At 34.6% G+C, this 25,519-nt stretch overlaps 1 protein-coding gene across 2 annotated transcripts in view; it reads right to left on the reverse strand.

The window, feature by feature from the left end:
* The window catches only part of LOC114330230 (DNA-directed RNA polymerase I subunit RPA2), a 178,156-nt gene that overhangs the window by 82,103 nt on the left and 70,534 nt on the right, over positions 1-25,519 (reverse strand). For both annotated transcript variants that reach the window (XM_050641658.1, XM_050641649.1), the window contains exons 5-6: positions 18,685-18,977; positions 16,313-16,537 (exon numbers count right to left, since the gene is read on the reverse strand). In XM_050641658.1, the coding sequence (XP_050497615.1) occupies positions 16,313-16,537; positions 18,685-18,977 (518 nt within the window). The remainder of the gene's footprint in view (positions 1-16,312; positions 16,538-18,684; positions 18,978-25,519) is intronic.

The raw sequence follows: 25,519 nt of genomic DNA on the forward strand, positions 1-25,519 counted from the left end.
TTAGCTGACCGTAGTGAAAGTGATGGGGGAAATTCCCCAGTTTGTTAATATTGGTTGTGAGTTTCGACGGTAGCGCTCTCTCGCGGTTTGAAACTTGTACTTTTCTGATAAAATTGGTTTATGTGAAATATACAAAACGAGAAAAATAGATATTTATCTAGAAAAACACAAATTATGAACTGAAATATTATTGTAACCTGGTTACTGAACGAATACACAGAATTAATAGTAAAAGTAATTTATGTTTTGTTATTTTATTCATTATAATTTTAATATGTAATATATAAATTCGTGCGACTGGATGACTACTTACGCAAGAGGCCATTGAAAAAAGAAGAAGTTTATGTGAAATTTAGAGGTTACCTCTGTTTTTATTGGCTGTGAGTTTCGTCGGTAGCGCTCCCTCGCGGTTTGAAACTTATACTTTTCTGATAAAATTGTTCAAATTCAATGCACAAAACTGCCACTAACAGCGCTGGCGAAAACTGTCAAATCCCCTCTACTCATCGGCTCACGGCGAATAAGATTCCGGGGCATGACACTGCCTCCTAACCTCGAACAACAGAGCATTATGGTAGGGTGAGTGCTGTCCTGCGATTCGCTGGTTGTGACTAAACCTTTTCTGATCAACCACTTAAGGTGGACAAACTTGTTTTGTTCCGCTACCTATATTTCGCATGTGGGGTAACATAGAAAAATAAGTTTTAAAATGACATAAAAATCTTTTAAAAATAACCTGTGTGACACACAGATTATTTATTGTGACAAATTCTTTTTTAAACGCCACATCCTCAATGATGTTTTCTAGTAAAAATCTGGATATACTACATTCACCGAACTCAGTTCATCTGTCTTAGAATTTATTCGTTTCTGTCGTGGTCTGCCCAATTAATCTTCATGCGGCGAAATATCGACCAAAGGTTTTCAGTTTTCGCATTTTACTGACTATCAATGACCAAGCCTTCATGCCATATAGTAGGATGATATATCCACGGGTGCCCATATAAAAATTTTCAGGGGGGGGGGGCAGACGTGAAGATGTTGCACCATCATATTTTGTATACTTTGGATAACCATATATAGTATACAGCACCTGAAAAGCAAGGGGGGGGGGCACGGCCCCCCCTGCGCATGGGCATGGGCGCCCATGGATATATCCATAATATTTCATCATGCGCTATTGTAGGGTAAGGTTGGCAAGTTAATTTGGTAATTTCTATCCTTTTATTATTTTATCTCTTGATCTGGATGAGGGTATCGTTGATTGACATGATCATGAGGTATCATGAGTTTGACAGATCCGTCAAACTAAATTTTAAATAATTAATGAAATATAAATATCATTAATGTCCGACTGGTATATTATTTGACAAATAATGACATTATTTCGAAGTCTGTTAAGTACGATATACGCCCTAGGGCGTTATTTTGAAAAATAACGTCCTTGGGCATTAAATTTAAATAACGACTTACGATACTGTCAAGTTGACAAATATCAACCTAAGTAAAACTATGGTTACCACAATTACGTTACTACTGTTACTGGTAAATGTACTTATTTCAAAACTAATTAATTCAAAATTCATTCAAATTTTTCGCATATAAAGAATAATTTAGTCGGACGTTTAACGTTGAAGGCACCACGGGTATTATAATAATAACGCTTTTGGTCAACGTATATCCCTCGGGCCGAAGGCCCTCGGTAAATACACCATTGACCTCAAGCGTTATTATCCTTATAATACCCTGGGTACCTTAATAACTATTGATGGCGAATTTAATTATTTTTATTAAATAAATAAGATGTTTAAAAATATAATTTGAGTATATAGGGGAGTGCAATTAGAATGAAAACATGCATCGTTTCGGAAAAAATCAAACAAGCTTATATTTTTCTAAAACTTTTGGAAGTTAGACTTCTTTAGGCGCGATTTCATTGAGGGTGAAATTTTATTAATCTGCGCGCATGCGCACACCGACCGTATGGTATTAGTCGTTATACGGGCTCTGATTGGGTGTTGAAATGATCTGTCAATAATTGTTCAATAAATATGGAGATTATCGGTAAACAAAAATATTGTATATATTAGTTTTTATTGTTGTGAGGACAGAAATAAAATCAAATTTATAATTATAGCGACTTTTTAAATAATTTTGAAAAGCCGCAGGTACGTAATTCTAAATGTTTCAGTTGTATTCCAATAAAAAATTATCTTCATACCTATCTATTTGGAAAATGTAAAAAAAATAATGTAAGTAGTTACCTATTAGTAGGCAATGCTTTAATTTACATAATCTGATTACGAACAAACTTTCTACAAATCTTCATCTAATATATCGTTTTCTTACTCTATATTTTGTTGTATTTTAATTCGACAAAAATCAAACTAATAATTTGATTAAATTCATATAAATAAACAAAATGTCAAAAAGTTTATGGTGTAAACATTTAGTTTGTGTATATTCCCACATGACGTATACGCGAAGGTGGTGCAGTGGGAAATCGCTTCGACATTCGTACGGTGCGATAGACGTGAAGTGGGTTCAAGCCCCAAGCAAGTTGTTATTTTTTTATTTTTTTTTATAGATTTTATGAGTGTAAGTATATTATTATAGAATTTTTTTCAGAAAATACGTATTTAATTAAAATTTTTGGCAACAATTATTATTGTTCAGAAATCATTTGTGGCATTTTTCAATGTGTTTGTGTGTGTTTTATTCTTTTATTTTTTAATTTTTGGTATTGTTTTAATAAAAATTTTTGGAAAGTAGTAGAGAAACTGTTTAAAGTATATTGATTTCGTTGAAATCATATAATAGAAGTATAACTTCTTACGTGCGTACAAAGTACACACATTCTTTTTTTTGTTAGTTTATATACATGTTAAAGTAAAAAGTTCTACTCGCAGATTTGGGCGCTAATTGTTTATTAATTGTTTAAACAATAACAATTGTTTTGTATAAATAATTTTAAAAATATCGTTAAATTCATCATTTTACTTTGATCAAATATGTTTGTTTCTATTTTGTTTTTGATTATGCTGAGAATCCGAATATGGCATTGCAATTTGAAAATTCTTATACAGAAGCTCTTATACACTATTATACAGTATGTCTCAGTAGCTAGGAACCACATGAAAAACTTTTTTATTATCAATTTTACGAAAAAAAGTTATTCTTCATAAAATGCTCTGGATAGTCAAAAATCTAAAACTCAATCATCACATATCAAATTTTATGAATTTTATACGAGTTATGTCAAAAATATGAATTTCGTTAAAGAGTAAAGTACCTTTATATTCCAGAATATCAAAAAAGGCTATTATGAAAAGTTGTTTGAAATTAAAAACTATGTTTAAATATACAATTAGATCATTCTAATCGAAAAAAAAATTCAATTTTTCTCAAATTACGGATACTCATCATCATTTTATTACAATTATTTTTTTTCCGTGGAATTTATGGCTTTGGTGAGAACCAATTAGCCAGACTATGTTAGATTGAATAATTAAGTTGTGTAAATTGTTTCATAGTATCAAGCTTGAGCATGATGTATTCATTTGTTTTGTTAGTAATATGTAGCATTAGTAAGGTGTTTAATTTTTTTTTCACAGCGCTAGGGCGTCAACCCGGTTTTATTTTTTTTATTTATTTTTTTTTCATTTTTTTTATTTATTTTTTTTAATTGGTTTTTTAATTTTTTTTTGTTATCACCATTTTTTTTCCTGTAATAATGCTTTACATTTAGTTTCTTTCGCAGAATTGCTTACAAAATTGGTTAGTAATTTTACAATTTTAGTTTACAATTTATGATGTGTTGATGAAGTACATAAAGTATATCATTATTTCCTGAAAAAATAATACAATTTAGGTCTATTGGAAGGTTTATATTGTAGTGAATTAAGTTTTTATATAGTTTGTTAATGTTTACATTATTTATTGGACATTCAAGTAAAACATGTACCAATGTACCCATTTTACCACAACTACAAAGTGGATCGTCTGTAATTTTCATTTTGTGCTTATAATAAGGTGTTAGTGCATGATTAGCACGTATTCGATTTATTGTGGCGACAAAGTTTCTGTTTGGTATTTTGTGAAACCATGGTTTTCTGGGGATTCTTTGCTGGTGTGTACAAAAGTTTGTTCCGGTTGTTGATGCACTGTATAGGTTATGCCACATCTCATTTATTTTGTTTCTTTGATTTAAGAATAAATCGGACGGGGGTAGTTTAAGATTTAGTTCTTCTCCTGATGTTGAGGCTGTTTTTGTTAAGGCATCCACCATTTCGTTACCTGTTATACCTGCGTGTCCCTTTACCCATAAATATATGACGACTTTATTCTTGATGTGTATCTCATTATGTAAATACAGGATTTTTGCTTCAATATGATTAACTGATCTATTTATTTTAACATTTTTAAGTTTATCTACTGCACTTTTGCTGTCCGTACATATTATAAATTTGTCGTGGTTAGAGCCGAGTATGTATTTCATAGCTTGCACTATTGCTGTTAATTCTGCAGTGTATATGGAAGCTTCCTTTGGTAAAATAAATTTTTTGTCAGTATTTTCCTCAAAATGGTAAAAGGCACAACTGGTATATTCTTTTGACTTTGATCCATCAGTGAATATAGAATCATAGTTTGGCCAGTATTTGTTTTTTGTTTCGTTGAACTTTGTTTGACTGATACATGCTACTTCTTGACTTTCAAAATAGTAGGTTCTAATTTCACGTGAAAAAATTTGTTCAGGTGAGTAAATTAAAACCGGGGGGAGTTGGTTGGAATAGACTATATCTGTAATGTCAGCTATTTCTGAGAAAGTTTCTACTATGAGGGGGGTTTTCTTGAAGTGCCAGTATCTATGGGTCAAAACTTGAACTGTTAGTGACTGTATACTATTGAGGTAAGAAGTTTTTTTGGAAATGGTTTTTATCATGAATTTTCTGCTCAATAGTTGTCTTCTTAGTTTAAGAGGAGGTTCCACGGCTTCAGCTTGTATAATGTTTATGGGCGTTGACTTTAGATATCCCAGGCAAACTCTTAAGCATTTATTTTGTTGTATCTCGATTTTATTTAGATGTGTATCTGCTGCTGTTCCATAGAGTTGACTTCCATAATCCATTATTGATCGTACCAGTGTTTTGTAGAATAGTAAAGCCGTATTTGGGTCTGCTCCCCACTTTGCTTTACAAAAGGCTCTTAAAATATTTATAGAATTACTTGTCTTTTTGATAATTTGGTGGATACAGTCCTTTCATAATAGTTTTCTATCTAGATGCAGACCAAGATATTTTACAGAGTTACTAATACAGAGTTTATATTTTCCTATTGTTAATTGTCTTTGATAGTTGTTTCTGTTTCTAGAGAAAATACATATATTGGTTTTGGACTCGGATATGGAAAGTCCCATGTTGTCTAGGCATTTTTGGATTTCTGTAAATTCAGTGTTGATATTTTCTATACATTTGCCTCTGATTTGCTACTGGTGTAAATAACAACATCATCGGCGTATTGAATAATTTTGGACTTTTGTGATATAACATTTTCTATGTCCATTGTGTACAGGCTGTAGAGGATTGGGCTCAGGATACTACCTTGTGGTAATCCAGATCTACACATTCTTGATTCCGAAATTTCTTGATTTATCTTTAAGGAAACTGATCGATTAGAGTAAGCTGATTTTATGAAGTTGGCAAAGGAGGTTGGTAGACCAATATTGATGAGCTTCTCTTCTAGTATATTTATTTGAACATTATCATATGCTGAAGTTATATCCAAAAATGTGGCCAAAGTGCTGTATTTGTGTGTGAATCCTAGATAGATGTCATTTACCAGTATCGTTAGGGGCTCTAAGGAAGATCTTCCCTTTCTAAAAGCATATTGTGAGTCAGGTAATATTTTTTCATTTTCTAGCCAATATTCAAGCCTGCTCTTTATCATTCTTTCCATGGTTTTAAGTCAAAAAGAGAAGGAAGAAGGTCACTGTGCTCACACTCTCTCAAGAGTAGGCTAGTAGAAGAAAAAGCTATAGAAGACAGTCAAAAATAACATAAACTACAAAAATAGCCATACCAAAGCCAATTTAGCCAGAAGAGGCTAACTACTTCTGAAATAAACCAATAATAACAACACCTACAAAATTACCACTAGAGGTGGCCGTTACCTGGAACTGTTACTTTGTAACTGTTGATAGTAACGGTCATTAACAAGTAAATAGGAGGCATAGCAATACAAATTGGTGAGTTACAGGGTGTACGTCTGGACGGCTTCTTGGGTAGTGGTCTAGAGGCAGCTTGCTGCTTCTGGACGTCCCTTGGAGGCGTCCATAGATAGGTCGCGTGGGTCGTTGGCGCCTAGCGAGCGCTAAATTTCTTCCTGCGAAGGACAAGACTTCTTCGAGCCTGACGAGGTTCTCTCGTCGCCGGTATTAGGTGAGTGTGCCACCGGCTAGCAGGAAAAGACAAAAAATATCCGCTCTTCATAATTATCCTCCCCACATATAGGCGTAGCCTCACGAGATAATCCAGGCCCCTGAGATGGAGAATCCATCGTCTCAGGGGGCTACCCCGTCTCAAGAGACCGTAGAACCAGTAAGCGAACCAGTCGACGAGGAGGAAAAATTCCTCCAAGACCTCTCCCAAACACTGTGTTCCGCATATGATAAATATCCAAATGCCTTACCTCGCATTTTTAAAATGCTTCACCAGAGAATTCCAACACCATCGGAGGTTGGAAATACTTCTCGCGAATCCTCTCCAGCTAATGACTTTGTCGAGTTCAGATACGAGGAGATGTTTCCGATTCTCTCTCCCATACCAGAGGAATCTCCATTAAGAGATGCCGCAACCTCTCAAAGAAAATCCAAGGAAACAAAATCTCCTGCCAAGAAGTCACCAGCTAGGCCCAGAACTCGTTCTGGGTCTAGAGCATCCACTAGTTTGCCCAAGCAAACTAAAACCAAAACTCGAAAAACCACAAAGAAAGCCAAGAAAAGCACTCGGGCACACTCTGGCGATTCTCAATCTCCATCTACCTCTTCTTCAACTAAACAACCTGCCACAACTGTCAATGAGGTCCCTCAGACCTCGACAGCCGCTGAGGAAGCCAGTCTGCCTCAAGAAAAACGCTTCTTTTACAAAATTATTAATATACCAGAAACCTATGACACCCAGAGGAAGCTCTTCCTGCTGGTTAACACCCACGAGCTTTTGAGGGGTGTCATGGTTAATATCAGATTGGTCTTTAAAGACAAGATAGCATACCTTGAGACCAACCAATCAGTTGACCTCAAGGAAGTAACCAGAAGGTTACAGGCACGCACTGGCGACCCGAGCATTACCATTGAGTTGAAAAACTCACCTCCCACTCGGTCCCATAATATTAAACCAAATTCGTCTACCAAATTGTCGGATTTCCAACTGGTCATTACCGACATTGACCTAAGTATCACTGAAGAGGAATTACGGCCAAAGCCTCAAGGAAATTAATTTTCCATTTAATAAACTCGAATTGTCTCTAGACAGTTCGACAAACCTACAAGGCTAGTCCGGCTTTTCCTCGATTCCGAGGTGCACTTCAAGAGTGCTCTGCCCAGTGGAATCGTCATTGACGGGCTGGTCAGACCTTGCGAGGCACCTAGGAATCCAAACTTCGTCCGGCCCATCACGAAATATTGCAGCCGATGCTGCAAAAGTGGCCAAGAAATCTCAGAGTGTACCAAGAGACAAGTGACTTGCCCTTATTGCGGCAGTGGCGAGCACAAGTCCACCGAGTGTAAAACCCAGTCCAACCCGACCTGCCCGAATTGCAAGGGCAAACACCCTGCCTGGCATCCGAGTTGCCCCAAAAGGCAGGAACCTGCTTCTTCATACAAGGAGCTAAAACCAATTGTTGCTGAGAGAAAGGTTCCCTCAGCCAACCTCACAGAGGATGCAAAAATGGTGATGGAAATCATCACCATGCTATTGCTAAATGTCCTTCCTGACAGGAGAGAGACTCCATTGGCAAGTTTGCATCTGAACTCTGTACAACCTACTTTGGTCACCGCATGGTACCACATCCTAAGAACAATAGGTTAGAAATAACCTTTGTTCCCATCCACTAATTATAAAAAGTCACATTCAACTGTGTATTGGGTACAGTCAACTGTCAGGGTATTGGTAGAAAGAGAGCTTTAATCAAACAAATGCTCTTCGACAACAATATACAAATCCTATCCCTCACCGATACCCTGTCAAAAACCACGCCTAATTTTACAGGCTACACTTCATACCACCTTCCCAAAAGCCAGGTCAGCCGTGGAAACGGCTTGCTTATACATAACAGCATACCTACCTCTCCACACATCCTTCCTCCCCATATCCAATTCCCAGACCTGGATTTCCTGGCAGTTGACATTTATGTACAAAATAACATCAAAATTACGATAATCTCCTATTATAAACATCCAAATCAACCCCTATCCAACCTGCTGTTGGAGTATTTTTCCACACTCAACTCAGCAGTGTTAATGGGCGATCTTAATAGCAGGCATACCCAATTCGGTGGTAATACAATAAATCCAGCAGGCAGAATGCTCACAAATTTACTTCTTGATCTGCCAATATCCAGAATCACCAACTCTGAAGTCACGTTTTTTGGACCGACCGGAATGTCCATTATTGATCATATCCTTTGCACAGATAATGTGCTGGGTATGTTCGATGATGAATGCTTCATTGCTGATTCAATAACCTCTGACCACCTTCCTTTGTTAGTGAAAACTAACTTCACAGATCCTCCACAAATAAGACCTGTCATATATAGAGAAGATTATCGTAAAGCTAATTGGAAACTATTCCAAGACTACATCAATCATAACATTCCTCAGTTAGGTAATATGTCAACCATCAATGAAGTTGACACGGGAATCTCTAAAATTGAAAGCCTTCTTCAGGAAGCCTCATCCTTAGCAATTCCAGTAACTCGATACAATCTACATACTCCAACTCTACCTCCCAGAATAATCGCTAACATCAAAACAAAGCGACGACTTATCAGAGAGTATAAAAGATTTCGAGACCCCCTCATCAAAACTGAGTACAACCGACTCTCAGCGTCCATTAGGTTGGAGGTTAACAGGCTGAAACAAGCTCAGTGGAGGCATGTTACTTCCCAACTGGACTATAGAGAAGGGAAGAATTCTGGAACAAGTTTAAAATCCTAACTAAACAAAAGTCTAAACCTCATTCACATCTTGTAGTCAATAACGTCATCCTTAATAATCCACTAGATAAGGCTGAAGCTTTCAAAAGCTCTCTCCAAGCAGACTTCATCTCACCCAATAATCCAAAACCCCCAACACATGGCAGCCTACCCTCATCCGATGGTGGCTCCTGTGGAGGAGGAAACCGTCAGGAAGATGTGTAACATAGGTAAAAACACATCTCCTGGCCCAGATGGTATCCACAGAAGATGCCTCAAAAAACTTCCAGAGAGTATCATCCCGTCGCTTACAAACACAATCAATGCATGTCTTAGGTTGAGCTATTTTCCAACTTCATGGAAAGTAGCCAACACAGTCATGATTCCTAAACCTAGGAAACCACCCACCAGCACAGAATCCTATAGACCTATTTCTCTACTTAACACTCTATGTAAAGTCTACGAGAGGATCCTCAAGGAGAGACTCGTAGAATTCCTAGAGACAAACCACATTCTCCCCAGTTTTCAATTTGGATTCAGAGCTGAACATTCCACACGCAACGCATTGATTGAAGCGGCCACTTTCATCTCCCAAACCATTAATGAGCATAGAAAATATGCAGTAGGCATCTTCCTAGACGTCCAAAAGGCCTTCGATCAGGTCTGGCACCCAGGTCTGATCGAAAAACTCCGCCGATTTGGACTGCCTATATCATTTATCAAACTTATTCATTCCTATCTCTCAAATCGAACAATTCGCGTCAAAGTCGCCAACCAATTATCCACCCCATTTACTCCTCAAGCAGGAGTACCACAAGGATCCATATTAGCTCCTATACTATACACAGCATACAACAGTGACATCCCCCATCCCATTAATCGAACCGAGTCAATCTTACTTTACGCCGACGATACTGCACTGCTCACTGCAGGTACTGCACGAGGCACGCTGAGGCACCCCTCCGTCTTCGATAGGGCCCAAACACTACTAAACAAGGTCGTTAAATGGTGCAATAAATGGAGAGTCACCCTCAACCCAGCCAAAACTCAAATGATAGCCTTCAGACACCCTCATAGTTCTAGAAACGAAAGGGCCAGAATAACCCTCCAAGGAGAGGCTCTTGAATATCGCCCGTCGGTGGTCTACTTGGGAGTCCATTTTAGCAGGACGCTCAACTGGAACACTGACATTCAACACACCTTAAACAAGGTAAGAAACAGAGCTAAACTCCTTGGAGCATTATCTGGAACGTTTGGAGGCACATCTAGCAAGACTCTCCTACACACCTATAAAACCTACATAAGGCCCATTATCGACTACAGGGCGCTCCCCTATGCCTCGCTAAATCAAATATATACCAATAAAATCCTCGGATGCGAACGTAGAATTCTTAGAAAGTGCCTCAGGAGGCACTGGAGATATCCGTCGGTATTGGTACACCCACTCGCAAAAATGCCCCCTATCAACGAGAGATTACGTTCTCTCAGCAACAAATACGTCATTCGTACGATTAATGGTAACAACCACAGAGCAAAATATGTCCTAACTACCCCTTGCAATCGGCAAGGTCACATACTCACCGGGATCCCCAAAAACAAAGTTCCATTCCCTCCGGCCAATCTTCTACAATTGGCCAGAAACGAACTACCCGATGAGTACTACGAAATTCTAGAACAAACTCCCTTAATGTATCGCAGATAACTAAGCTGCATCCCCACACGCTGATCTAAGAGCCGTTCCTCTATGGTGACAGATTTGGAACCTCCTTGACTGACTGGTCGCTTTACTGGGCTACGGCAACTTCTATCTTTCGCTTCTACAGCTTCTGTGCTAAAACCACCTTCTAACCCCATCCACTGGCAACTTTGCCTCTCCACACATCACCTAACATTCAAAAGCTTACTCAATCTCCCCACACTCCTGAAAAGGAGGATCCTTCACCCTGAAGAGGCTTAAGCCTAAACGGGGTATAAACGACGAGTTTTCATTCATTCCATGGTTTTAATATACACGATGATAAGGCTATGGGTCTATATGAATCTGCATTTCCGTTCTGTTTTCCAGGTTTTTTGATAGGTACTACTATGATGTATTCTTTCCACATCGGTGGAAAAGGAATCCTATTTATCCAAATCGAATTGAACAATTCCAACAGGGCTTTCTTATGGTCTAAGGGCATTTTATGCAACATATTGTATGAAATGTTATCCGCCCCGGGAGATTTATTATTTGTTGACTTAATGCAATGATCGAGTTCCCATAATTGAAATAGCGATTGTAGAACAGAAGTGTTCCTATTTACGGTAGCTATTTGTTGAGTAATTTTGTTTTCAACCCATGGAGGTGAGATTTTTGTGTGGAATTTGCTTTTCCAGTCTTCTTTGGGGTTTATTGGGGGTTTATTTGCTTGTTTTCGGTTTTTATATCGGTTTACCTTGTTCCACACTTCTTTAATTGGTGTATTTTGATTTAGATTTTGGCAATAATTTATCCAGCTTTTTTTCTTGGTTTCTTTAAAAGTTTTTTTAGCTACTGCATCAAGTCTTTTATATTCTGTTAGATTATTAAGATTTGCAGCCTGTGTGTAGGTTAAGAAAGCTTGTTTTCTTGCTTTAGCAGCTATGTTACAGGTTTCGTTCCACCAGTCCTTCGAGCAATGATTTCTATTTTGTGTTTGATTTTCGTAAGGGAATTGCTTTGTTGGCAGCTTTGTTAATATTGTCGATAATGCCCATTAGTGATGATTTTGGTTCTGTTGCTTCAAGTGTAGCGGTGTATACATCCCAATTTCCAGCCTTGAGTCTCCATATATTATGTTTTGTCTGTTTAATTTGCGCAAGCGGAATATTCCTTCCAAATTGTATGTGTATTGGTAAGTGGTTAGAGTCATAAGGTTCTTCTAAAGTAGACCACGTAATTAGTTGTGTCAGATCCTGTGTACAGAGGGTCAAGTCTACAGCTGACTTCTTATTGTTTGCTAATGTAGGTGATCCGTCGTTCATAATTACTAGGTTGCATTGTTCGATAGCTTCTAAAAGAATCTTGCCATAAATGTCGTCATATCCATCGTTCCATGCCAAACTATGTGCGTTAAAGTCGCCCCCAATTATGAATGGTTTTGGAATTTGTTCCAAAAAGTTAGTCCACTGTTGTAATGATATTCTAGTTCTCGGTTTAAAGCATACTGAAACGAAGTAAATTTTTTTATGTATATATGGAAAATTAACCGAGATACAAGTATGCTCAAAGTTGATTGTAGTTGGAATTGAGACTTCTTGGTATATTAAGTCTGATTTTAATAAAATGGCAGAGCCACCGTACCCGTCGTCCCGGTCACAGCGAATATTGTTGAAGCCTTTAAAATTATAATATTTTTCTGCTTTAAACCATGTTTCCGATAGAAGTGCAACGGAGTAGTTGCCCCTATCTAGTAGATATTCCAAGTTATTTTTATTAGAAACTGCCGAACGGCAGTTCCATTGAAGAATATTTATTGTCTGATAGTTGAGGTCTGAGAATGTGATGACGTGTTTCCATTTATAGTTAATTTGACTAAGTTTTCAAGTTCTTCCTTATTTACATTTATACTTTTTGTTACTAAAACTTTTGAGACAATTTCTATAACTAATTCTAATATTGAATTTATCATGCTCAAGTCTGAATGAGATGCAACTGGATTATTATTAATATTTCCCTTATAGTTAATACTTTCTATTATTCCTCCCGTAGGTAATTGAGATCTAGGGGAAGATATAATTTCATTATGCAAAATTAATGTTGGATCTGGACTATTTGGTCTTTGTCTTTTAAATGTTCGAGAATTCGTACTATTTGAATTATTATTGTAGAATATATTATTAGTTGACATTTTGTTAATTGAATTTAATGGGAGTTGGGTGGGTGTATAATTATTGGGATTTAATGGAGGGAAAGTTTTGAGGCAGGAGAGGTTTGTAGTTTGTTCAGTATTAATGGATGTTACTTTTGCATAGGAGTTTCTGGGGAACTGTTTGTTGGCGTCTTGATAACTAATATTATTGGAAGACATAGCGTCTTTAATAAGTTTTTGACGCTGAAATTCTTGACACGCGCTTAAGTTTGTAGTAAAATGATCTCCCGAACAATTAAAACATTTTGGAGTGAGATCGTCTTTTTACATTCTTTTGAGTTGTGGGATTCTTGGCATTTATCGCACCTAGCCCTGCTCTTACACTGCCCCCTGTATGTCCGAATCGAAGACAATTAAAGCATAATAACACCTTTTGTTTATACGGTTCGACTTCCTTTAGTACCTTGTTGATTGTTATATATTTTGGTAGCACTTGTGACTTAAAACTAACTATACATGTTTTTGTTGGAATGTATTGAGTACCGTTTTCATCTACTTGCCTCCGATTTAATCTTGTGACTTGAAGGACTTCAAATTTACAGTGTAAATCGTAAATTTTGATTCTGTTCTTAACATACTCTACTGAAAATTCTGTGGAAATATCTTTTATTACTGTCTTACTAAAAGAAACTTAGGAATGTATATGTCTAAATTATTTTTTGTGAATATTGCTTCATTTTTTTTTTAGATATGATATAGTTAGCCGATTTATAATCTTTAAATTTAATACGTATTTTATTTCTCCCTACTGCGTCAATGTTTACAATTTTTTCATCAATTTCTTTAAAATTTGTGATAATAATGTCACCTATCCTCAACGCGTTTAATCTGCCTTGAAAATCGGGTGAATTATTTTCTAAATATGCGTAAAAAGGGTCCTACATCGTTTTGTCGGTAAAGAAATTCCTCCCTTTTTGTTCCTACTTCTTTATTTATGGTATTTGTTATTGAAGTTTGTACATTAGCAAAGTCATTATCGATAATGGGTTTATTATTAACAAGTTTTGTGGTACTTATCTGTGTAACCGGAACAAGATTTTGAAATCCTAACAGCTCCTCTCTTGAAGATGTTGCATGTTCTGTATCCATTTGCGCCTCTAAAACATTTTTATCGGGGGCGTTGCCCCGCTTACTTCACTCATAAGTTTTTAATGTCTTTATTTCGATTTCGCTTTTTTATTTGGTGTAATTAATTTACTTTTAAAGTTCACAAAATATTTATTTATATACCTAATTTATAAACACCGGTTTTAAAAACAAGCTTCTTTCCTACGCACGTCCGACTACCACGACGAATGAAAGCTGAATGTGATTTATTACAATTATGATAACTATTTTATTATCATTTTTACGAAAAAAAGTTATTCTTCATAAAATGCTCTCCCTGGTCTAAAATCTAAGATACAACCATCAGATATCAAACTTTTTTAATTTTATGCGAGGTATGTAAAAAATATGAATTTTTCTTAAGAGTTAAGTGCCACAATATTTTAATTAGAAGGATGTAATTGAACACTAAAACAAATTTTTTAATTCCAAACAACTTTTCTTAATAACAATTTTCGATATTGTGAAATGTAACGGTACTTTACTCTAATTCATATTTTTTGATATACCTCATATAAATTAATTAAAATTGATATTTGATGATTGCATCTTAGATTATATACGATGCAGAGTATTTTATAAAGAATAACTTTTTTTCGTAAAACTGATAATAAAAAAGTTATGAATAGGTTCCAAGTTACACAGACATACTGTATAAGAGCTAAAAAAATTTTACATTTATTATTGTTGAAGCTTATTATTAAATGTATTTTAGGTAAGTTTTACAGAAAAAAGTTTTGATCACTTTGCATAAACATTTTTTTAGTTGGTAATTTTCGGTTTTTGTATTACATTTTTGTTATCTTTCTTAATTTTCTCAAAAAGAAATAGTCTATTTCATTTCTAAAGTAAAATAATTTGGTGCATTTTAAAGATTACATCCTAAGCTTTAAGAAACACTTATAAAACTGTAATGGATCTGTTCAAACTTAAGTAATACCGTCTAAAATTGGTGATAATTCTATAAAACTACGAAGATTTCAAAAATTACATTTTTTGAGACGTCGTCATATCATTTGAATTAAATTTTTGAGATTTTTTTTTTAATAAAACATCATTTAGTAAGATACTTGAAAGGTAAGTTGTGCAAAATTGAGGGTTTTATAAGAAAAATTGTATTAGTTACACATTTTTAAAAAAATTTTAAACAAAATTCATGTAAGGCTCACTTTCCGCCCCCACCGTACTTATGCCCATATATTTTATTTCTTTTTATTATAATCATAAGATAGCTTAATTATTCTTCTTTCAAGTTCAATTTGTAAAATTTCATTTGATCCATTAGTTAAAGAATTACATTAAAATAACTCAACCGTGCACTTCGCCGTACGCTAGTTTACAGTGCGCCAATGTTTGTGAGAAGGGTGAATTTAGCGTTATAAATAAAAAATTATAGAAGATACAGATTTAATTTTAGAAAATTCTTTATGTAAGGTTTTTTTTTTTGTAAAATTTTCTGAATTTTTCAATGGTCAAGTCAGTTTTTTTATAAAATTTATGATTTCAGAGTTATTTAAAAAAAAACATCTAATTTCGTAGTTCATTTGTTTAATAAAAAATGAAGCACCCACTTTTGGAGTAGAACTTTTTGATATGTTGTTTATTAAACATTTCTTAATTAAATTACAAAAAGTTCTATCTTGTTTGATTTTTTCCGAAGTGAAAATCTATATGCACTCCCCTAATAGTTTGAAAGGAATTTATTAACAAATAACGTTAAAAATATTATGTTATAAAGGCCTCCCCTTTAAAGGGAATAAATAGTAAATGGACACTTCCATCTATTTTACGTGTCGTTTTCATAGACATAATAAGTCGTTTTACGTTAACGATTCAAATATACTTACTCGAAATATCTAGGTACATACTATACTTACTCAGTAATTAATATTTCCGCAAAATTGAAAAAATATTGGTTACTTTATTAAGAAAAATAATTTAAAGCTTTATGTAACTTGGTTTACATACAAGACGTTAACTATTTTAAAAATTTAATTTTTAATTCTTTTGAAAGTTTAATCCTGAAATTTTAAAAAAATTGAGTAGAGTGACTGTGGATGGCATGTTATTAGATTCACGTCGCATAGCGACGGATAAAATCACTAGTTTATTTATAACTATCGTACCTTTATCTTGCATAAGTCCTAATCCTGATATGCTACTTAAATTGCCAGTGGCTAAGAAATTACCCATGGCACTTTCAATCCCTCCACTATTTTTTGCTGCTCTCAAGATTTCTGTTTGAGAAAGTGAGAAAGTGGCAGCTTTAGCCAACTTCAAAATACTCAGTTTCAGCCCGTTCAACCAAGAATACATTTTTTCCTTAAGGATTTGTAAATATAAGTGACCACCTAAAAGAAAAAAATGTTTTAAAAAAATGCAGTAAACATGTTCTTTCCTGTCAAACAGTAGGTTTTATATCGATGGCTAAGAGGACAAATATTGTATGTCCATTTTTGTTTAAAATGAGATAGCCCTGGTCTATACCAGTCGAGATGAAATCTTTATTGTGCTCAAATATTGTATATCCTCTTAGAACGGTTTGCTAGTTACTAAAGTAACATTAAAGATATGTCCATCAACAGTACCATAAACTTAGAACACAAATGTTGTATGTCCAATAATACAATATTTGTCACACAAAATGCTGTTCACAAAATTAAAACCAAACGACTCTTTTATTGTATGCCCAAAAATACAATATTTTGTCCATATTATTGGAGGTCGTCAACCTATGGTATGTGTTGCACAAGTCTGCGTATGTACTACTAGTACTACTAATACTATTTTAAACCTGATTTTATGATAGTTTCACAATTGCAGTATGGAAATAATATTGTATGTCCATGTTTTACTTCACATTTATTGTATGTCCATGCAGGGGGTTACTTTTAGCTTGTTAAATGTGATTAACATTTAACTCTAACAGAAATAGAATTGAATAGGATATAAAAGAAAGGTGTAACACGAACTTAACTGTAATTTTGTTCTTTTAAAGTATGTACGGTTTGTCACGGATAACTCAAACTTTTAAATTGATTTCACCGAAAACATCAATTTTGGACATACAATATTTGTCCTTTTACCCATCGACATTTTTTTCTTTTACTACTATATTTTCTCTGAAAATAAACAAAAATGTTGTTGTGTTTTATGTTTTTTGACGGTAATTAAATTTTAGAAGAATCTTCCCAGAAAAAAATAAAAATTTCCCTATAAATAAAAAATATGGATACGGCATCTCAAGTGCGCTGTAATCACTAGTTTATTTTACAGGGTCATAGAAAACAATCGTAAATAGAGCAAGCCTTAGAATAAACCTTCCTTCTTTTGGATGGTTAGGCACTACAAAAAACTGCGTTATTTAAAATAAAAAATTAAAGAAAATAAAATGTAAAAGTCGTTCAAGCCCTATTTTTACTTTTGTGAAGTATTTCAAAGTGATTTATCAGTAGTGTTATAAAATTCATAAACAAAGTCATTCAATATATTTTAATTATTGTCAAAATCGTGCAAAATGAACCAAAACAAGAAAATAACTTTATAATGGGGAATTTATTGTACTTAAACTACTTCAATACGAAACACATAGTAACAAACAGAGAATAACAGTCGCAATAAAACAAGAATAAAATCGGAACATGGACTGTCCGAAGAAATGAACGTGTCGTCAGGATTCGCGCAATGGAATAGCCTCAGTCCCAATCTATTTAACATGATCATGGACAAGATAATAGAAAGGGTGAATGAAATCAAAATGGGAAACTGGGCTTGGAGTATAATCTGCTATGCGGATGATGCAATAATCATGGAAGACAATGAAGATGACTTCCAGCGGCTACTTTACAGATTCACTATAACAGAACACAAGTTCAACTTACTAATACCCCATGAAAAGACCCAGTCAATGGTTATAGCCAAGAGCTCACATCAGATGTAAGCCAATGATTAACGAACTAATAATAGAAAAAGTCACTACATTTTTGTATTTTGAGGTTTTTTTTGTTATTAAGACAAGATAAGACAACAAACTTGGTTTGCAAAATAATTTGAAATACATTTTAAAATCTTAACAACACGTCCCAACACCACAATAGGTAAATTCCTAACGCAGTGCCTATTAAAAGTTCAGAACAGATTTCTGCAGAATATTGAAGCAGATTGGGATTAGCAGGTACAGCTTGTCAAATATACGGTGATACTTTGCGATTGTGCTTCTGTTTGCGATTGTGAATTGTGTTTCTGTTGACTGCGCATCGTAAGTGGAGCCTAATATCAATACGGCCAAGCATCGCCGTATATTTGACAAACTGTAAGACAATAGAAAGGCTTTGTGTAAAATAGTTGCTGTCGTGTAGTGACGAAAGTACAAAACCCATCGATAGTGAGGAAAAGAGATATATTATATTACGCATAAAGAACAAATCTAACACGCTGGCATGAAGACAGAATTCTAAATTGAATTCTCTATAACCATACAAAAAAAGTTAAAACTGACCTAATAACAGCTCCTGCATCATTACAGCATCAGCACCTTCTACCTTGCATTTGTCCTGTGCGAAAGAAAACAGTTTCTGTGCCATGAAAACTAGCATGTTAAACTTATCCTCGTTGTTGTCTAGATGAATTAATATACACTTTTTCAAAATGAACTCAGCTACTTCTTTATCTGTCGACCATTCTGGACATTCATAGAATTTCACTCGGAACATTTTGCCTAGATACAGACGACAGTCTTCCGTTGTGTGAAGGTTTTCTCTGTGAACTATACGCAGCATGTTCTGTACACAGCTAAAATGTAAGTTTGAGTCAATATTCATTATTTATGTTCATTCATTATAAATTAACATAAGTACATATAATTGTCTAACACTTTAGAAGCCATTGTCTAACAAGAAAAACAAAGATAATAATGTAGGTACGTAATCTTAATATTCCCAGTCTTCATGAATTGATGGAGTAGTTGAGTATAGACTAGTATAGAGAGATAAATATATTACGAATAGTTTTTACAAAATATGAGTTTAGAAATCCTTTAAAATACGAAATAATTAGCCAACTACGATATTTATAGATTGATAAATAACAAAACATATGATCAATTGTTTACTTGCGAAAGTAGAGTACACAAAGGTGTGCATTTGATGACATAGTGGTTTTCTGCTAGGTAAGCAATAACATGTGTTATATAATTAAACTTGACATACTGAGAGTGTGTATGTTTCATAACAGTAGGGGAGGGAAGTATACTAAATTTGCAGTTACTCGAGCGTTATGGAGACCTATTGGGTTGTGAAGATTAGGTCCTAAAACCAAAAAAAGTTAAGTAAAGTTTTCCATTTTAGTGGGCGCTTGAGTGTGTAAACAATTATCAAAAATGTAAAAAAAAACAGTCACATGAAAATACTCGAGCGCGTCAGATTTTCATAGTGTATACCCACTATGTCTTTCTGATAACCAAAAGACATTAATCTGACGAGTAGTGAGGGGAACGTTGACGTAAAAAGAGGAAGAAAAAAACAAAAAAAAAAGAAGTTATTCGAGCGTGTCAGATATTCAGAGTGGGTGTTAAGTGAACTCAAAAAAGTATGTTATTCAAATATCTGACGATTTTGACGGGGCCAAAATCATGGCCGATTTTTAAAGATGTAAAAAAAATGCGACCTTGAAATACTCGAGCGTGTCAGATTTTCATACAGTTACGATTTTGACGGGGCCAAAATCATGGCCGATTTTTAAAGATGTAAAAAAAAATGCGACCTTGAAATACTCGAGCGTGTCAGATTTTCATACAGTTGGTTCAACTTGATGTCCTAATCGTCCTTAATAATAATCTGACAATTATATGGAGGACAATTGTTAATCTGACAATTTGAAAAATTTTATTTTTTTTTATTACTGGATGTTGAAAATAATATACATATATATGTACAATTATATAATTTATTGATATAAAACTAGGTAAAGAAATATTAAAATTAAGTATTTTATTATTCATCCTCACTGGATTCGTATTCGAAGTTGGTTTCCATTCGGTCACTTTCTTCGTCATCTCGTGTTTCTGTAATCAGGAATGTTTATGAACTTATGAATAATTTTTTATTTATTTTATTGTTGTAGGTCGCCAAACTCTGGGAAACATACCAAAGAAACAAATTAAAGATTAAGGCCATGGAAATGAATTATTGTAGACGATGTTCCGGCTCACTAGACTTGATAGGGTGAGAAGCGAAGATATTACAAAAAAAAATGGAAATTTATCTAGATTATTTCATTCATAGGAGATTCTGACCAATAGAAAGCTACAGAAATCTAAATTAAATCGAAAATTTTTTGCTCAATTAGAAATTCAATGAAATCAATTAATTTGTGGTCATCTGATTGAATACAACCAATAAAACCAACATTATACTGAAAACAGATCCCATGGGCTGTTTTCACTCAATCATGTAGCTATGCCCATATAGCACACAACGTCCGATGTACGTCCATATAACGTACATTTAAAGTCCAAACGTCCATGGACCAAAACTGGACGTACTATGTCGTACATTACGGGACGTCCATTGGACGTTTGATTTCAACGTACATTGGACATCCATTTGTGGTCCATGGATATTTTAGACAAAACGCGACTATTAGATTAAGTCCCAATACAAACTAAATGAGAATCTTCTTGACAATGTTGTCGCTCTTCGCGCTATCGGTCGTGAAAGGTAGTATTAGGCAGGTACTTTTAGGGGATTATCGCTGTTAATTGTTGTGGAATACTGAAGGATGGTTTATTTATGATAATTCACAAAATGGCAAACGCGCTTGTAATATACAACAACGGTACTGACTCTAAAAATAGTTTGGAACAGAAACAGAACAGAGATTAAACCTCTTTTAATGTGCATGCTTCCTAAGGCGTCAATATCTGAATCTCGTCTTTATGAAAATACATCCTGTGATATATTTGTGTTTTCTATTTATCGTGCAAGTGCAGTCGTGCATTAATGAAGTTCCTAGTTCCTATAATAAAGTATATATTATAGGTTTGTTCCAACACGACCGAGAACCGTCACGAAACGGTAACGCTCCTGCGCAGTAAACAAAATCCGTTCCAACAAAAATATGATCGTCATCGGATCGTCCTTCCCACTGTTCCAACAAGAATTGTGATCTTTCGGTGACGGTTTCGTGATGATCATTTCAGTAATCGGGCAAATGCATAATGTGCTGGTTGGACTGACTTGAGCACTAGGATTTAATTCTTTAAATTTTTTGAGCCTTTGATCGACTAAAAGCACACAAGCTGTCACCAACAAAAATGACAAATATATGATTACCGTCATGGGACGATAACTGGGCGATACAATTACGAACATGCGCACAACAAACGGTACAAGTAGTTTCGTGACGGTTTCTGGGCCGTCCAAAAGTTCATGTTGGAACAAACCTTATAATGAAGTTATAGTAAAGAGAAATAAAAAAGGTCTTTTGTGTAATATTTTTAAGCATAAGTTTAGTATTATAAGGAACTATTTCCTATAAAGGCTTTTTGCTATGTATTCACAAAATTATGGATACTAGATTGCTTTCTGAAAAGTGTCCTACACATGTCCATAAGACGTACATTGAATGTACATAAGGTGTACACTGAAAGCTCCAATACAACGTACAATGTACGTTTGTAGCGGACGTTCTATGGACGTCCAATTTTGTGAACTCTGGACATTCGTTGGATGTCCATCGGATGTCCATTGTACCTTAGCGGGACGTCCATTGGACGTTCCAATGTACACAGATGTACGTCCATTGGATGTCCATAAAACGTACTTGTGCTATCTGGGTGGATACCTACATTTCGTTTCATTTCGATTTTGACATTTCAAATATTCAATATTTCAAAATGTCACGATTTGGTTGTAATACTGATGAGAATATTAATGAAATTATTAATTATCTTCATTAAATTTTTCTAATTGTTCCTTTGTTAATTGCACATTTAAATAAATTGTTTCTGCTCTGTATTTTTTTTTTCATAACCAGCAAAAAATTTTCTATTCGAATAACCCTCGAACATTGATAAATGCTCAAAAATTTTTTAACAACTTTCTCAAGCTTGTTGCTTACAGGCAACAGACCTCCGCCTACGGCGTCGGTCTGTTTCCAAGCAACAAGCTTTCGAAATCTGTTATAAAATTTTTTCGAACAATTATCAATGTCCTTGGGTTATTACTACTGATAACTTTTTTGATAATTGCCCGTCGTCAAGCATATTACGTCAGATGCTCTTCGTTGCTACGAAAAAATACATTCAGTGACATTAATGACAAATGTTTTAAAAATTATAAAAGTGATGACTTTCAACCGTCAAATACATATTTATAACAACTGTGTGTTTAATTGTACTAATTTGTACTTACATAAATAAATTACAATAAAATTTTGGTTTTGAACAGTTTTATTCATGAAATAATCGCAACAAATTGCACTCGATCTCTAAAATGAATATAGAATTTTAGAGCTCTTGTGCAATTACTACTGATAATATAATAGACACGATCGAAGAGAAAATACTTAATTGGTATGGACCCCTTCAGATAATGTCTGAAAATAGTATACAAAAAAATGGACTCCGCCCACTAGAAGTCTTCACATTTTTTGTTAATAACTCCGTTAATATACAGGGTGTCCCGAAAAGATTGGTCATAAATTATACCACAGATTCTGGGGTAAAAAATAGGTTGATTGAACCTCACTTACCTATATACAATAGCGCACACAAAAAAAGTTACAGCCCTTTGAAGTTACAAAATGAAAATCGATTTTTTTTCATATATCGAAAACTCTCAGAGATTTTTTATTGAAAATTGACATGTGGCATTTTCACGACAGCAATACCTTAAAAAAAATTAAGTAAAATTTGTGCACCCCATACAAATTTTATGGCGGTTTTGTTCCCTTAAACCCCCCCAAACTTTTGTGTACGTTCCAATTAAATTATTATTGTGGCACTATTAGTTAAACACATTATTTTTAAAACTTTTTTGCCTCTTAGTACTTTTTCGATAAGCCAGTGTTTATCGAGATATTTTGAATATTTGCCGAATCCACCACATATTTGTATATGGTTAAGTACGGTTATAGAGACCTGTTAATAATCTGAAAATTTATTTATAATTTACATTTTTAGGTATATTTTGAAAAAGAAGCTACATCTCGATAAAAGGTGACTTATGAACAAAAGACTAAGAGACAAAAGTTTTAAAAACACTGTGTTTAACTAATGGTACAATAAATAATGTACCACAATAATAGTTTAATTTAATTTAAATAATGTATAATTTAATACACAATTTAAATAATGTACCACAATAATAGTTTAATTGGAACGGACACAAACATTAGGGGGGTTTAAAGGAACAAAACCCCCATAAAATTTTTACGTAAATATATTGAAAAAGAAGCCGCATCTCAATAAAAACTGGCTTATCGAAAAAATACTAAGAGGCAAAAAAGTTTTAAAAACGTTGTGTTTAACTAATGGTACCACAATAATGAAATAATTGGAACGTACACAAAAGTTTGGGGGGGTTTAAGGGAACAAAATCCCCATAAATTTTTTATGGGGTGGACAAATTTCACTATAATTTTGTTTTAAGATGTTCCTGACATAAGAATTATACATGTCCATTTTCAATAAAAAATCTCTAATAGTTTTCGATATATTGAAAAAAATCGATTTTCATTTTGTAACTTCAAAGGGCTGTAACTTTTTTTGTGAGCACATTTGTACTAAGGTAAGTTAGGTTCAATCGAACTATTTTTGACCCCAGAATGTGTGGTATAATTTATGACCATTCTTTTCGGGACACCCTGTATATTTTACGGTAAAATGTTACAGGAGTAAAGCTATAGAGAATTCCATTAGCACCAAAAAACAGTGTTTTGTAAAACCAACAGTTTGTAAGATATAAAAAACATTTGCACCCCTTTTTTCATGATGGCGGCAGAGACTGGTGGCTACCCAGTGGCGGTTGAGTTTAGAAAATAAAACTGTGTTTTCTAAAAAATGCAAACCTAAATCCGATTTTTCAATGGACTATTTGTTAATCTATTACACTAACACTTACTCTTCTACTGTTGGTCTAACAGTCTGCACTGTGGAGGTGCTAGAAATAGATGATTCGGGACTTTCTTGAGCAAGTTCTGGTGTATCATCACATTTCTATGCACTTTCCGGTGTAATTCCATTTTGCCTTTGAAAATCGGGCGGTATTTTTACAGCCGTAAAAAGTTTGTAACAGTGGGAATGATAATAGCTATCGTTTAAAGACGTTTCGTTCGAAATTTCGGCCGTAACATAAGCGTTGCTACAACTTTTTTGAACCGGTTTCACTTTACGATACTCCAAAATAGTTATACATTTTTTTAAAGTTTTCGGTGTAAACTTCTGAAATGTTCCACACGTTTCTTCTCCACAAAATACACATTTCACACCTACATCACTCATTATTGTAATGCATACAAAACTTACGGCATTAAATTCACAAAGTTGTGTTGATAGACAACAATAAAATTTATTGAATTCTCCCTGACGACGCCGACGCATTACGTTTACAGAAAAAAAAAGCTGTCCGTGATTATTATAAGTACATAGAAATTTTATGTAGGTATTCGATGACGGGTAGTTTTATTAAAACTACTTCAACTTATGGATGTATAATGGGTTAACGTTTATAATACGCTGATTAAACAGCCAATAAATGATACTAATAAAGAAAATTTAATGCAACGGTACTTTCCAGGAGACGCAGAATGGAAAATACAGTTCTGGGCAGCTGTACGCTCCCCTTTATTTATTGTTTTAGCTACATCGCCCCATGAAAATCGTCAGATTATATTTTTTTCCTAATCCTCAAAAGGGTTTCCTTCAAAATAAAAAAAAATTCATCGCGCTCGAGTATTTCAAGTTGACGTTTTTTTTACAACTTTGTGACTCACTCATTTCGTTAGGTCCCGCTCAAATCGTCAGATTATTGAAATATACACTGTTCTACATATACTTAACTTACCTTATCTTAATCTGACGTGCTCGAATATTTCGAAGGATAAATTTTTTTTACTAATCTGACGGACTGCCCTCAACGTAGTCCCCTGTATTAAGAGTCCATATATGGTAGGGGTACATTTAGAGGGTATAATGTTTCTTCCATATGATAATCTGACGCGCTCGAGTAACTGCAAAAATCCCCGTTTGGGCTCCCCTACCATAATATTTTGGTATTAAAATAAATGAGGACGCGAATATATTGGAGAGAAGTTAGTTACATTTGGGGCTTGCC

The sequence above is a fragment of the Diabrotica virgifera genome, chromosome 1 (assembly GCF_917563875.1).
Source record: "Diabrotica virgifera virgifera chromosome 1, PGI_DIABVI_V3a".
NCBI lineage: Eukaryota > Metazoa > Arthropoda > Insecta > Coleoptera > Chrysomelidae > Diabrotica > Diabrotica virgifera.